Below are 14,216 nucleotides of genomic sequence, written 5' to 3'. Positions count from 1 at the left end.
CTCACTGTAACACTGATATACCCCACACCCCTCACTGTAACACACTGATATACACCACACCCCTCACTGTAACACTGATATACCCCACACCCCTCACTGTAACACTGATACACCCCACACCCCTCACTGTAACACTGATATACCCCACACCCCTCACTGTAACATTCTCTCCCCCAAATCTCCCAATTCCTACTTGATGCCCTTGTTCCCCTCCACTTTAAAGACCCCCCCCGGGTATTTTGCCCCCCCCCCGGTGTTTTCCGCCCCCCCCCGTGTATTTTGCCCCCCCCGGGTGTTTTGCCCACTCTCCCCCCGGGGTGTGAGGACCCTCTCTGCGCTGTGTGAACCTGATGATCCGCAATACGCCAGACCACTTTTGCTTTTTCTCTCATTTGCCTCCCGTTTCCTGGCCTCTGGTGCCCCCTCCTGGGCCAATCGAGCATTGCAGCCTGTTCCTGTGGCTCTGACACTCGGTGAGTTCAACCCTCGCTCGTTTTCAGATCGACAGGATTGCTGGTTGGAGTGGACGCTGACTGTCCCTGGTTGCTGCTTCGATCATTCTTCTGTTCACGACCTCAGGACGTCCCAGTGCGCTTTACAGCCACTGAAGTACTTTTTGAAGTGTAGTCACTGTTGTAATGTCGGAAACGCAGCAGCCAACTTGCTCACAGCGAGCTCCCACAAACAGCAATGTGATAATGACCAGATAATCTGTTCGAGTGATGTTGATTGTGGGATAAATATTTGTCAGGACACCGGGGAGAACTCCCAAGGGATTTTTTACGTCCACCTGAGAGGGCAAACGGGGCCTCGGTTTAACATCTCATCCAAAAGACGGCACCTCTGACAGTGCAGCGCTCCCTCAGTACTGACCCTCCGACAGTGCGGCGCTCCCTCAGTACTGCCCCTCCAACAGTGCGGTGCTCCCTCAGTACTGCCCCTCCAACAGTGCGGCGCTCCCTCAGTACTGACCCTCCGACAGTGCGGCGCTCCCTCAGTACTGCCCCTCAGACAGTGCAGCGCTCCCTCAGTACTGCCCCTCCAACAGTGCGGCGCTCCCTCAGTACTGACCCTCCGACAGTGCGGCGCTCCCTCAGTACTACCCCTCCGACAGTGCGGTGCTCCCTCAGTACTGCCCCTCCGACAGTGCACGCTCCCTCAGTACTGACCCTCCGACAGTGTAGCACTCCCTCAGTGCTGCCCCTCCGACAGTGCAACGCTCCCTCAGTACTGGCCCTCCGACAGTGCGGCACTCCCTCAGTACTGCCCCTCCGACAGTGCAGCACTCCCTCAGTACTGCCCATCCGAAAGTGCGGCGCTCCCTCAGTACCGCCCCTCCGACAGTGCGGCGCTCCCTCAGTACTGCCCCTCCAACAGTGCGGCGCTCCCTCAGTACTGACCCTCCGACAGTGCGGCGCTCCCTCAGTACTACCCCTCCGACAGTGCGGCGCTCCCTCAGTACTACCCCTCCGACAGTGCGGCGCTCCCTCAGTACTGCCCCTCCGACAGTGCAGCACTCCCTCAGTGCTGCCCCTCCGACAGTGCAACGCTCCCTCAGTGCTGCCCCTCCGACAGTGTGGCACTCCCTCAGTACTGCCCCTCCGACAGTGCGGCGCTCCCTCAGTACTGCCCCTCCGACAGTGCAGCACTCCCTCAGTACTGCCCCTCCGACAGTGCAGCACTCCCTCAGTACTGCCCCTCCGACAGTGCAGCACTCCCTCAGTGCTGCCCCTCCGTCAGTGTAACGCTCCCTCAGTACTGCCCCTCCGACAGTGTGGCACTCCCTCATTACTGCCCCTCCAACAGTGCAGCACTCCCTCAGTACTGCCCCTCCGACAGTGCGGCGCTCCCTCAGTAATCAGGGACTTGAGCACATAAATCCAGGCTGACACTCCAGTGCAGTGCTGAAGGAGTGCTGCACTGTCGGAGGTGCCGTCTTTTGGATGAGACGTTAAACCGAGGCCCCGTCTGCTCTCTCAGGTGGACGTAAAAGATCCCGTGGCACTATTTCGAAGAAGAGCAGGGGAGTTATCCCCGGTGTCCTGGGGCCAATATTTATCCCTCAATCAACATCACTGAAACAGATTATCTGGTCATTATCACATTGCTGTTTGTGGGAGCTTGCTGTGCGCAAATTGGCTGCTGCTCTTCCCACATTTCAACAGTGACTACACTTCAAAAGTACTTCATTGGCTGTAAAGCGCTTTGAGACGTCCTGGTGGTCGTGAAAGGCGCTATAGAAATGCAATTCTTTCTTTATATTTTTACTGCCCCTCCAACAGTGTAGCACTGCCCCTCCGACAGTGCGGCGCTCCCTCAGTACTGCCCCTCCGACAGTGCGGCGCGCCCTCAGTACTGACCCTCCGACAGTGCGGCGCTCCCTCAGCACTACCCCTCCGACAGTGCGGCGCTCCCTCAGTACTGACCCTCCGACAGTGCGGCGCTCCCTCAGTACTGCCCCTCCGACAGTGCGGCGCTCCCTCAGTACTGACCCTCCGACAGTGCGGCGCTCCCTCAGTACTACCCCTCCGACAGTGCGGCGCTCCCTCAGTACTGACCTTCCGACAGTGCGGCGCTCCCTCAGTACTGCCCCTCCGACAGTGCAGCGCTCCCTCAGTACTGCCCCTCCGACAGTGCGGCGCTCCCTCAGTACTACCCCTCCGACAGTGCGGTGCTCCCTCAGTACTGCCCCTCCGACAGTGCACGCTCCCTCAGTACTGCTCCTCCGACAGTGCAGAGTTCCCTCAGCACTGCCCCTCCGACAGTGCAGCGCTCCCTCAGTACTGCCCCTCCGACAGTGCAGAGTTCCCTCAGCACTGCACTGGGAGCGTCGGCCTTGATTCTTGTGCGCAAGTCTCTGGAGTGGGGCGTGAACCCACAACAGAGGCTGGAGCGCTACCCACTCGAAAGTCGATAAGTGCCGGCATGGACCTGATGGGCCGAATGACGTGTTCCTGTGCTGTAAAATTCAATGTAACTCAAGAATGGCAAAGAACCCACCCCCGCCCTGCATTGTCTGGAGTGTGGGTGTGAGTGTGATGCAGGAGCCTGGCTGAGTCTCTGGGCAATCGACAGCCGGCCAGGCTTAATGCGCTGGAGATAGATGTAAGAAGTCACACAACACCAGGTTATAGTCCAACAGTTTATTTGAAATCACAAGCTTTCGGAGCGCTGCTCCTTCGTCCACTTCACCTGACGCAGGAGCAGCTCTCCGAAAGCTTGTGATTTCAAATAAACTGTTGGACTATAACCTGGTGTTGTGTGACTTCTTACATTTGTCCACCCCAGTCCAACTCCGGCATCTCCACACGCTGGAGATAGGGCACTTGCACATCCGCCATTTTACCGGAAGTTCCACATTAATCTCCAAAGCGATTTCCGCGGGGAAAACCTTCATTGATTTTGCTGTTTTCCTGGGGGTTGGGGGCGGCACCGCCTCTGGGACCCCCCTCCGGGTTTGGTGGGGATTTTGATTTTCCGGTTTTTTTTCGGGGGGTGTCAGTTTAAATTTTTTAACATAAAAGCCGGAAGTGTTGTCGTTTCCGGGTGCTGGCGGCCCACGTGTTTGACCCGGAAATCCAATCGCTGCCTTTCGATTCTAATCGGAACGGAGCGGTGTCGTCGCCATGGAGAAGCCGCCAGGCCCGAGTCCCGGCTCCCGGTCCCCGGAGCTCGCCGCCTTCCTCCGCCAACACCCGGCGCTGCGGCCCGGGGAAAACAACCGGGTGAGTGCGGCCCCTTTAAATCCCCCCCCCCCGCGACCCCTTTAAATCCCCCCCCGCGACCCCTTTAAATCCCCCCCCGCGACCCCTTTAAATCCCCCCCCGCGACCCCTTTAAATCCCCCCCCGCGACCCCTTTAAATCCCCCCCCGCGACCACTTTAAATCCCCCCCCGCGACCACTTTAAATCCCCCCCCGCGACCCCTTTAAATCCCCCCCGCGACCCCTTTAAATCCCCCCCGCGACCCCTTTAAATCCCCCCCGCGACCCCTTTAAATCCCCCCCCGCGACCCCTTTAAATCCCCCCCCGCGACCCCTTTAAATCCCCCCCCGCGACCCCTTTAAATCCCCCCCGCGACCCCTTTAAATCCCCCCCCGCGACCCCTTTAAATCCCCCCCCGCGACCCCTTTAAATCCCCCCCGCGACCCCTTTAAATCCCCCCCGCGACCCCTTTAAATCCCCCCCGCGACCCCTTTAAATCCCCCCCCGCGACCCCTTTAAATCCCCCCCCGCGACCCCTTTAAATCCCCCCCCGCGACCCCTTTAAATCCCCCCCCGCGACCCCTTTAAATCCCCCCCGCGACCCCTTTAAATCCCCCCCGCGACCCCTTTAAATCCCCCCCGCGACCCCTTTAAATCCCCCCCCGCGACCCCTTTAAATCCCCCCCGCGACCCCTTTAAATCCCCCCCCCGCGACCCCTTTAATTCCCCCCCCCCCCCCCCAGCGACCCCCTCTTGCTGTCCCTCCGGCTGCGCCGTCTGCAGCAGCTCTTTAAAAGCATCTTGTTTTCTCTCCAGCTGGACCAAGTGCGCCTCGGGTTTGAAGCGTGAGTGCGGCGCCCGATAGCGGTTCTGTTGCTGGACCGGCGATCCAGAGCGGGAGAGTTCAAATCCCACCTTGAGCCCGAGAATCTGGAAATAAAAAGCCGCTCTCAGTAAGAGTGACCATGAAACTGTCGGATTGTCGTAAAAACCCAACGGGTTCACTAATGTCCTTCAGGGAAGGAAACCTGCTGTCCTTACCCGGTCTGGGCCTATAGGTGACTCCAACGAGATTGATTCTTCACGGCCCTGTGAAGTGACCGAGCGAGACACTCCATTCTCCCAAGCTGCTACAAGAAGGCTCACCACCACCTTCTCGGGGCAACTAGGGGAGGGGCAATAAATGCCGGCCTTGCCAGCGACATTCACTGAAAATGAATTAAAAATAAAAGTTGTTGTTTCGGATTGTGAGCCTGTCGAGTGGGACAGCGCGGGGACAATGTGGCGAGTGTCATATTCTCCTTGGTACGAGCGGTGCTATGAAATGGATTGGATTTCACTGAAAGGGATGCTCTGTTCAGTCACGTGCTTCACGTCGAATGTACCAGTTTGTCGCCTCTCCAGGACGTTTATCAGTCCGCCTTGTGGGACCCGGGAGAAAGGCATGGGCACGGAATGGGTTGGGGGAGGGGGAGGGTCATGTAGGAAAACGTGGCAGCAATGATCAAGTTGATTGAGTTTTTTGATGAGGTAACAGAGAGGGTTGATGAGGTCAATGCAGTTGACGTAGTCTACATGAATTTCCAAAAGGTGTTTGATAAAGTGCCACATAATAGGCTTGCCAGCAAAGTTGAAGCCCATGGAATAAAAGGGACAGTGGCAGCATGGATACAAAATTGGCTAAGTGACAGGAATCAGAGAGTAGTGGTGAACGGTTGTTTTTCGGACTGGAGGAAGGTATACAGTGGTGTTCCCCAGGGGTCGGTACTAGGACCACTGCTTTTCTTGATATATATCAATGACTTGGACTTGGGTGTACAGGGCACAATTTCAAAGTTTGCAGATGACACAAAACTTGGAAGTGTAGTGAACAGTGAGGAGGATAGTGATCGACTTCAGGAGGACATAGACAGGCTGGTGGAATGGGCGGACAAGTGGCAGATTAAATTTAACGCAGAAAAGTGCGAAGTGATACATTTTGGTAGGAAGAACGAGGAGAGACAATATAAACTAAAGGGTACAATCCTAAAGTGGGTGCATGAACAGAGAGACCTGGGGGTATATGTGCACAAATCATTGAAGGTGGCAGGGCAGGTTGAGAAATCGGTTAACAAAGCTTACGGGATCCTGGGCTTCATGAATAGAGGCATAGAATACAAAAGTGTGGAAATTATGATGAACCTGTATAAAACACTGGTTCGGCCTCAACTGGAGTATTGTGTCCAATTCTGGGCACCGCACTTTAGGAAGGATGTGAAGGCCTTAGAGAGGGTGCAGAAACGATTTACGAGAATGATTCCAGGGATGAGGGACTTCAGTTACGTGGATAGACTGGAGAAGCTGGGGTTGTTCTCCTTGGAGCAGAGAAGGTTGAGAGGAGATTTGATAGAGGTGTTCAAAATCATGAGGGGTCTGGACAGAGTAGATAGAGGGAAACTGTTCCCATTGGCGGAAGGGTCGAGAACCAGAGGACACAGATTTAAGGTGATTGGCAGAAGAACCAAAGGCGACATGAGGGAAAACTTTTTTGCTCAGCGAGTGGTTATGATCTGGAATTCACTGCCTGAGAGGGTGGAGGAGGCAGACTCAATCGTGGCTTTCAAAAGGGAATTGGATAAGTACCCGAAGGAAACAAATGTGCAAGGCTCCGGGGAAAGGGTGGGGGAGTGGGACTAACTGAAGTGTTCTTGCAGAATGGCCTCCTGTGCTGTAACTTTTCTATGAATTGTGTGCACAGCAAGATCCCACAAACAGTGAGCAACATCGACCAACTGTTGTGCTTTTGGAGGAGCGAGGAATGTTGGGCCAGGACACCAGGGAGAACACACTCTCCCACTTGATCGCTCTTCCGGTTATCCCGTGCGGATTTTAGCTCCCTCCTGAGCAGGTGGGCGGTGCCTGATAAACGCGACCTCTGACGGTGCCGCACTGCACGGGAGTGGCGCCCTAGATTGAACCTCACGACCTCCAGAGACGAGGTCAGAGTGCAGCTGGCTCACTAAGTTTTGAAGTTTGAGATCAAAAAATAAATACTTGGAATATTTTCATCTGATTGTAACATTGTTTGTTTTTGGTGTGTGTTTAAGGTGAAGTGTTCCCTGACCGGCCATGAGATGCCGTGCAAACTGGCTGACCTGCAGGCCTACACGAAGGGCAAGAAGTACCAGCGCCTGATGACGAACGACCTGTTTAACTACAGTCAGTTTGAACCACACATCGTCCCCAGCACAAAAAATCCGTAAGTTCAGAGTCTGTCTGCTCGAGAGTTTAGAGCAATCAAACACTCTCAGGGCAGGTACAGCACGGGTTAGATACAGAGTAAAGCTCCCTCTACACTGTCCCATGAACACTCCCAGGGCAGGTACAGCACGGGTTAGATACAGAGTAAAGCTCCCTCTACACTGTCCCATCAAACACTCCCAGGGCAGGTACAGCACGAGTTAGATACAGAGTAAAGCTCCCTCTACAATGTCCCATCAAACACTCCCAGGGCAGGTACAGCATGGGTTAGATACAGAGTAAAGCTCCCTCTACACTGTCCCATCAAACACTCCCAGGGCAGGTACAGCACGGGTTAGATACAGAGTAAAGCTCCCTCTACACTGTCCCATCAAATACTCCCATGGCAGGTACAGCACGGGTTAGATACAGAGTAAAGCTCCCTCTACACTGTCCCATCAAACACTCCCAGGGCAGGTACAGCACGGGTTAGATACAGAGTAAAGCTCCCTCTACACTGTCCCATCAAACACTCCCAGGGCAGGTACAGCACGGGTTAGATACAGAGTAAAGCTCCCTCTACACTGTCCCATCCAACACTCCCAGGGCATGTAGGTACAGCACGGGTTAGATACAGAGTAAAGCTCCCTCCACACTGTCCCATCAAACACTCCCATGGCAAGTACAGCACGGGTTACACACAGAGTAAAGCTCTCTCTGCACTGTCCCATCAAACACTCCCAGAGCAGGTACAGCACGGGTTAGATACAGAGTAAAGCTCCCTCTGCACTGTCCCATCAAACACTCCCAGGGCAGGTACAGCACGGGTTAGATACAGAGTAAAGCTCCCTCTACACTGTCCCATCAAACACTCCCAGGGCAGGTACAACACAGGTTAGATACAGAGTAAAGCTCCCTCTACACTGTCCCATCAAACACTCCAAGGTTGTGGGTTCAAGCGCCTCTCCAGAGACTTGAGCACAAAATCCAGGGAGTGCCACACTGTCGGACGGGCAGTACTGAGGGAGCGCTGCACTGTCGGAGGGGCGGTACTGAGGGAGCACTGCACTGCCGGAAGGGCAGTACTGAGGGAGCGCAGCACTGTCGGAGGGGCGGTACTGAGGGAGCGCTGCACTGTCGGAGGGGCAGTACTGAGGGAGCGCCGCACTGTCGGAGGGGCAGTACTGAGGGAGCGCCGCACTGTCGGAGGTGCCGTCTTTCGGATGAAACATTAAGCCAAGGCCACGTCTGCTCTTTCGGGTGAACGTAAAAGATCCCATAGTGCTGTTTGAAGGAGAACATGTCTCCTGCTCCTGCAAGGTGCTATATAAATGCAACTTTGTGCTTTTCTCTCTCTAACTCTTCTTGTATCTGTTCAGGCTGCAGTTGTTCTGCAGATTAACAATCCGCCACATTAACAAGATCCCGCAGCACGTTCTTCACCACGTCAACGGGAAACGCTACCAGAAAGCGCTGAAGAAATGTGAGTCTGGTGCCCGGGCGCCTGGGAGTGGGTCGGGGGGAAACTAAAAAATGGAGGGGAAAGTGCGCAGAATGAAATTTATTAATCATGGGGCTCAGGTAATTGGTCATAAACAACTGAAGATTTTTTAGTAGCTGTTTCACATGTTGCAAACCCCTCGGTTAGATTCCAGCCTGTAACTCACTCCCGGGTATCCGTTATTCTATATATAAACCCCCCGAACCCCTCGGTTAGATTCCAGCCTGTAACTCACTCCCGGGTATCCGTTATTCGATATATAAACCCCCCGAACCCCTCGATTAGATTCCAGCTTGTAACTCACTCCCGGGTATCTGTTATTCTATATATAAACCCCCCTGAACCCCTCGATTAGATTCCAGCCTGTAACTCACTCCCGGGTATCTGTTATTATTCTATATATAAACCCCCCCGAACCCGATTAGATTCCAGCCTGTAACTCACTCCCGGGTATCTGTTATTCTATATATAAACCCCCCCGAACCCCTCGATTAGATTCCAGCCTGTGTCTCACTCTCGGTAAGTGCCCCGTGTGAAGGTTGCTTTGCTGAGCCTGGTGCTGGGGGTCTGTTTTGTCCTGACACTCTGTCCCTCTACCCCGGCCAGATGAGGAGTGTGCCGTTCTCGGGGTGCCCTTCGTCCCTGCGTGCCTGTCACAGAAGAAAAAGCAGAATCGAGAATCCGGTGGGGCGGAGCCTCATGGCAAGCACAATCAGTTCTGGGAACCGGATGGGAGCAGAGAAAGCAGGAGTGACCAATCGGACGACAGTATGAGTGACCTGTACCCCGGTGAGTGAGTGCGCCCCGAAATCCCAGCGACTGGTTGGAGGCTGCGACCTTTAACCTGAATCCCACTGGTGGTTTTGAGTCCCGAGATTATTGTTACACACAGCACAGAAGGAGGCCATTCGGCCCATTGTGCCTGTGCCGGCCCATTGAAAGAGCTCTCCAATTAGTCCCACTCCCCCTGCTCTTTCCCCAGAGCCCTGCAAATTTTTCCCTTCAAATATTTATTCAATTCCCTTTTTTAAAAGTTACTATTGACTCTGCTTCCACCGCCCTTTCAGGCAGCGTGTTCCAGATCACAACAACTTGCTATGATAAAAAAATTTTAATTCATTCTCAGCTCTAAGGCGAACAATCTTAGTTTCTCTAATCTTTCCAACTCCCTCACACTGTCACTCAGTAACCCCTCTCCCCCAGTGCCCTGTGTTACTGACTGTATCTCTACTGATGTTAATCCAGCTCCCTCACACTGTCACTCAGTAACCCCTCTCCCCCAGCGCCCTGTGTTACTGACTGTATCTCTACTGATGTTAATCCAGCTCCCTCACACTGTCACTCAGTAACCCCTCTCCCCCAGCGCCCTGTGTCACTGACTGTATCTCTACTGATGTTAATCCAGCTCCCTCACACTGTCACTCAGTAACCCCTCTCCCCCAGTGCCCTGTCACTGACTGTATCTCTACTGATGTTAATCCAGCTCCCTCACACTGTCACTCAGTAACCCCTCTCCCCCAGCGCCCTGTGTCACTGACTGTATCTCTACTGATGTTAATCCCCCTCCCTCACACTGTCACTCAGTAACCTCTCTCACCCAGCGCCCTGTGTCACTGACTGTATCTCTACTGATGTTAATCCAGCTCCCTCACACTGTCACTCAATAACCCCTTCAGTCTAACAGTTAACGTTTGTTTTCCAGCGGACATGTTTAGCAGACGAGAGGTTCCCAAGAAAGTGGACGAAAGGGCCGAGATGCTCCCGGATGAGGAGGATGGTGATGATGAGGAAATGGAGGTCGTGACCCAGGTGCCGAGGAAACGGAAAACGGTAAAGAACACACCCATCGCGCGAGAGCAGTAAAGGAGCGTGTTTGATACCTCGTGATCTTAAGAACAGGAACAGGCCATTCAGACCCTCAATCCTGTTCTGCCATTCAATTAGATCATGGCTGATCCTAATCTCAACTCCATTCACCCGCATTAGTTCCGTATCCCTTAATAACCTTACCCAACAAAAATCTATTAATCTCAGTTTTGAAATTTTCAACAGCTTTTGTTTTTGAAGAGCTGCGGGGTTCTCCCTGGTGTCCTGGTCAATATTTATCCCTCAATCAACATCACTAAAAAACAGATGATCTGGTCAATTATCACACTGCTGTTTGCGGGAGCTTGCTGTGCGCAAATTGGCTGCCCCGTTTCCTAATTACACCAGTGACTACACTTCAAAAAGTACTTCATTGGCTGGAAAGCGATTTGGGACGTCCGGTGGTTGTGAAAGACGCTGGAGAAATGCAAGTTCTTTCTTACATCAAGATAAGTGGGGTGTGTCTCATGACAGACAGGAGTTCTGCAAGAATTCAAATCCACGATTTGTATTTGTAAGTCTCAATTCAGACCGAGGATTCAGGGGTCCGGGTACAGAAATCACCAACAGACCGAGGATTCAGGGGTCCGGGTACAGAAATCACCAACAGACCCAGGATTCAGGGGTCCGGGTACAGAAATCACCAACAGACCCAGGATTCAGGGGTCCGGGTACAGAAATCACCAACAGACCCAGGATTCAGGGGTCCGGGTACAGAAATCACCAACAGACCCAGGATTCAGGGGTCCGGGTACAGAAATCACTAACCGCTCGTGGACCGGCACTAAATATAATTCTATCTCTGTGCTGATGGAACGTTGGGCTTTATCTCGAGGGGCTGGAATACAAAGGGAAGTGATGTTACGGTTTATATAAAGCTCTGGTCAGACCCCACCCGGAGTAACTGGGTTCAGTCCTGGGCCCCGCTCCTCAGAAAGGATATATCGGCCTTGGAGGGGGGGCAGCGCAGATTCACCAGAATGATACCGGGGCTAAAAGGGTTACATTCCGAGGACAGGTTGCACAGACTGGGCTTGTACTCCCTCGGTTTAGAAGATTAAGGGGTGATCTAATCGAGGTGTTTTAGATGATTAAAGGAGTTGATCGGGTCGAGAGAAACTATTTCCTCTGGTGGGGGGAGTCCAGAACAAGGGGGCAGAACCTTAAAATTAGAGCCAGGCCGTTCAGGGGTGATGTCAGGAAGCACTTTCTCACACAAAGGGGGGTGGGAATCTGGAACTCTTTCCACCACCGCCCCCCCCCCCCCCCCCTCCCCCAAAGGCTGTGGATCAATTGGGAGCTTTCAAGATTGAGATTGACAGATTTTTGTTGGGTCAGGGGATCGAGGGATACGGAGCAAAGGCGAGTGAAAGGAGTTGAGGCAACAGATCAGCCGTGATCTGATTGAATGGCGGAGCAGGCTCGAAGGGCTGAATGGCTTCCTCGCGAGTGCGGTTTCTCTCGCTGGACTAAGGACGGGAATTGAAGTAACGTTTCTCTTTCTCCCCCTGCCCCCACACAGACAAAACCGGGTCCCTTTACTAAGAAGAAACTGAAGGAAGGGCCCACTGGAAAACCCAAGAACTGCGGAAAGGTTAAAACCAAACAGAAAGCTGGAAATCGGACCTGATTGCGGGAGTGGGAGAGGCTGGTCTGGTCTGCTGCGACTTGCGCTGGGTGTTCACTGTACAGTTTCAATTTGTGTTTGTGTAGAAAGTAAAGCAGGTCTGATCAATGCATCAGGGCTGTCAGCATTTTATTTACACTGACTTTGATCAACTGTAAGTGAAAGAGGAGTTATTCCCTCTCCTCTTCCAGTGCTGCAGACCCTCACGGGGATCTGGGCTCAACAACAAATTGCATTTATATAGCGCCTTTAATGCAGTAAAACATCCCAAGGCGCTTCACAAGTGCGTTTTCAGACAAAGATTGACACCGCGCCACAGCCAAGTCAGAGGTTGGTTTTTTAAGGAGGCAGAGAGGCTTAGGGAGGGAATTCCAGAGCTCGGGGCCCAGACAGCTGAAGGCACGGCCGTCAATAGTGGAGCGAATAAAATCAGGGAAGCTCAAGAGGGCAGAATTGGAGGAGCGCAGAGATCTCGGAAGATTGTAGACAATGTTCCCTTTAAGCTGCACAGCCGGCGCACCGGTCTGTAAATAGAAAAAAATGCATATGCTTGGGAATGTGAATGGGCCGCACAGCCCGGTAAAGGGGGCACGCACCCAAAAAAATATTAAAGGGAACATTGGTTGTGGGACTGGAGGAGGTTACACAGATAGGAGGGGGTGAGGCCATGGAGGGATTTGAAAACAAGGATGAGAATTTTAAAATCGAGGTGTTGCTGGACCGAGAGCCAATGTAGGTCAGCGAGCACAGGGGGTGATGGGTGAATGGGGCTCGGTGCGAGTTAAGACACTGGGCAGCAGAGTTTTGGATGATTACGATGCCCGAGGGGCTGTTCTTCATGAGTGCGTGCCGGGGATATTCAACTACCGTGTGCATCACAGTTATTTCATTCCTGACCTGGCCCAACCTGCACTTTCCAGCAGTGATTAGGAGCAGGTACCCTGGCTCACATCCTCCACCCAGCCAATCCAGGAACGCTCAGGCTCCTGCTCCCCCCCCACCAATCCAGGAACGTTCAGGCTCCTGCCCCCCTCCACCCTGCCAATCCAGGAACGCTCAGGCCAATGCCCCGGCTGCGATTGGTTAACTGGGCATAGCCGAGGGTTCAAACCTTCTGTGGCGGAAGATTGCAGGATGATCCAATCTAGGTTTTTTTTCATTCTCAGGATGTGGGCATCGCTGGCATTTATTGCCCATCCTTAATTGCCCTCAAGAACAAAGGGATTAATTAAGAGGGGGAAAATAGAATGAGAGTAAGCTTGCAGGGAACATAAAAACTGACTGTAAAAGCTTCCATAGATATGTGAAGAGAAAAAGATTGGTGAAGTCAAGCGTAGGTCCCTTGCAGTCAGAATCAGGGGAATTTATAATGGGGAATAAAGAAATGGCTGACCAATTAAATGCATACTTTGGTTCTGTCTTCACAAAGGACACAAATAACCTTCCAGAGATGTCGGGGAACATAGGGTCTAATGAGAGGGAGGAATTGAATGAAATCAGTATTTGTAGGGAAATTGACGGGATTGAAGGCCGATAAATCCCCAGGGCCTGATAATCTACATCTTAGGGTACTTAAGGAAGTGGCCCTAGAAATAGATGCATTGCTGGTCATCTTCCAAAATTCTATAGACTGGAATAGTTCCCATGGATTGGAGGGTAGCTAATGTAACCCCACTATTTAAAAAAGGTGGTAGAGAGAAAACAGGGAATTATAGACCAGTAAGTCTAACATCGGTAGTGGGGAAAATGCTAGAGTCCATTATAAAAGATGTAATAGCAGAGCACTTGGAAAACAGTGACAGGATTGGACAAAGTCAACATGGATTTACAAAAGGTAAATCATGCTTGACTAATCTACTGGAATTTTTTGAGGATGTAACTGGTAGGATAAAGGAGAACCAGTGGATGTGGTGCATTTGGACTTTCAGAAGGCTTTTGATAAGGTCCCGCATAAGAGATTAGCGTGTAAAGTTAAGCACATGGGATTGGGGGCAAGGTACTGTCTTGGATAGAGAGCTGGTTGGCAGACAGGAAGCAAAGAGTTGGAATAAACGGGTCTTTTTCCAAGTGGCAGGCAGTGACTAGTGGGGTACCACAGGGATCGGTGCTAGGACCCCAGCTATTAACATATATTAATGATCTAGACGAGGGAACTAGATGTAATATCTCCAAGTTTGCAGATGACACAAAGCTGGGTGGGCGTGTGTGCTGTGAGGAGGATGCCGAGAAACTCCAGTATGATTTAGACAGGTTGGGTGATTGGGCAGAAGCATAGCAGATGCAATATAATGTGGATAAA

At 52.6% G+C, this 14,216-nt stretch overlaps 1 protein-coding gene across 2 annotated transcripts; it reads left to right on the top strand.

Moving 5' to 3' along the window:
• Positions 1-3,552: 3,552 nt before the first annotated feature.
• On the top strand, positions 3,553-12,029 carry surf2 (surfeit 2). Of its 2 annotated transcripts, XM_085965227.1 has the most exons (6): positions 3,555-3,725; positions 6,791-6,942; positions 8,303-8,406; positions 9,031-9,213; positions 10,127-10,254; positions 11,813-12,029. In XM_085965227.1, the coding sequence occupies exons 1-6, from the start codon at positions 3,627-3,629 to the stop codon at positions 11,918-11,920; spliced, it is 774 nt and encodes a 257-aa protein (XP_085821353.1). In that variant the 5' UTR covers positions 3,555-3,626; the 3' UTR covers positions 11,921-12,029. The 2 variants fall into 2 exon arrangements, with proteins under 2 accessions (XP_085821354.1, XP_085821353.1); XM_085965228.1 differs by lacking the exon at positions 9,031-9,213 and having other exon boundaries at positions 3,553-3,725.
• The last annotated feature ends 2,187 nt before the right edge of the window (positions 12,030-14,216 follow it).

Source organism: Somniosus microcephalus, chromosome 23 (genome assembly GCF_052327205.1).
Source record: "Somniosus microcephalus isolate GS21.2 chromosome 23, FLI_Smic_1.0, whole genome shotgun sequence".
NCBI classification, from domain to species: domain Eukaryota; kingdom Metazoa; phylum Chordata; class Chondrichthyes; order Squaliformes; family Somniosidae; genus Somniosus; species Somniosus microcephalus.
The sequence above is the reverse complement of the archived record's forward strand: the minus strand, read 5'-3'. Positions and strand labels throughout refer to the sequence as shown.

Coding starts and splice junctions, on each gene's coding strand:
- surf2 (XM_085965227.1), top strand. CDS start 3,627: ATGGAGAAGCCGCCAGGCCCGAGTCCCGGCTCCCGGTCCCCGGAGCTC. Junction 3,726..6,790: donor GGCCCGGGGAAAACAACCGG/GTGAGTGCGGCC, acceptor TGTGTGTTTAAG/GTGAAGTGTTCCCTGACCGG. Junction 10,255..11,812: donor TGCCGAGGAAACGGAAAACG/GTAAAGAACACA, acceptor GCCCCCACACAG/ACAAAACCGGGTCCCTTTAC.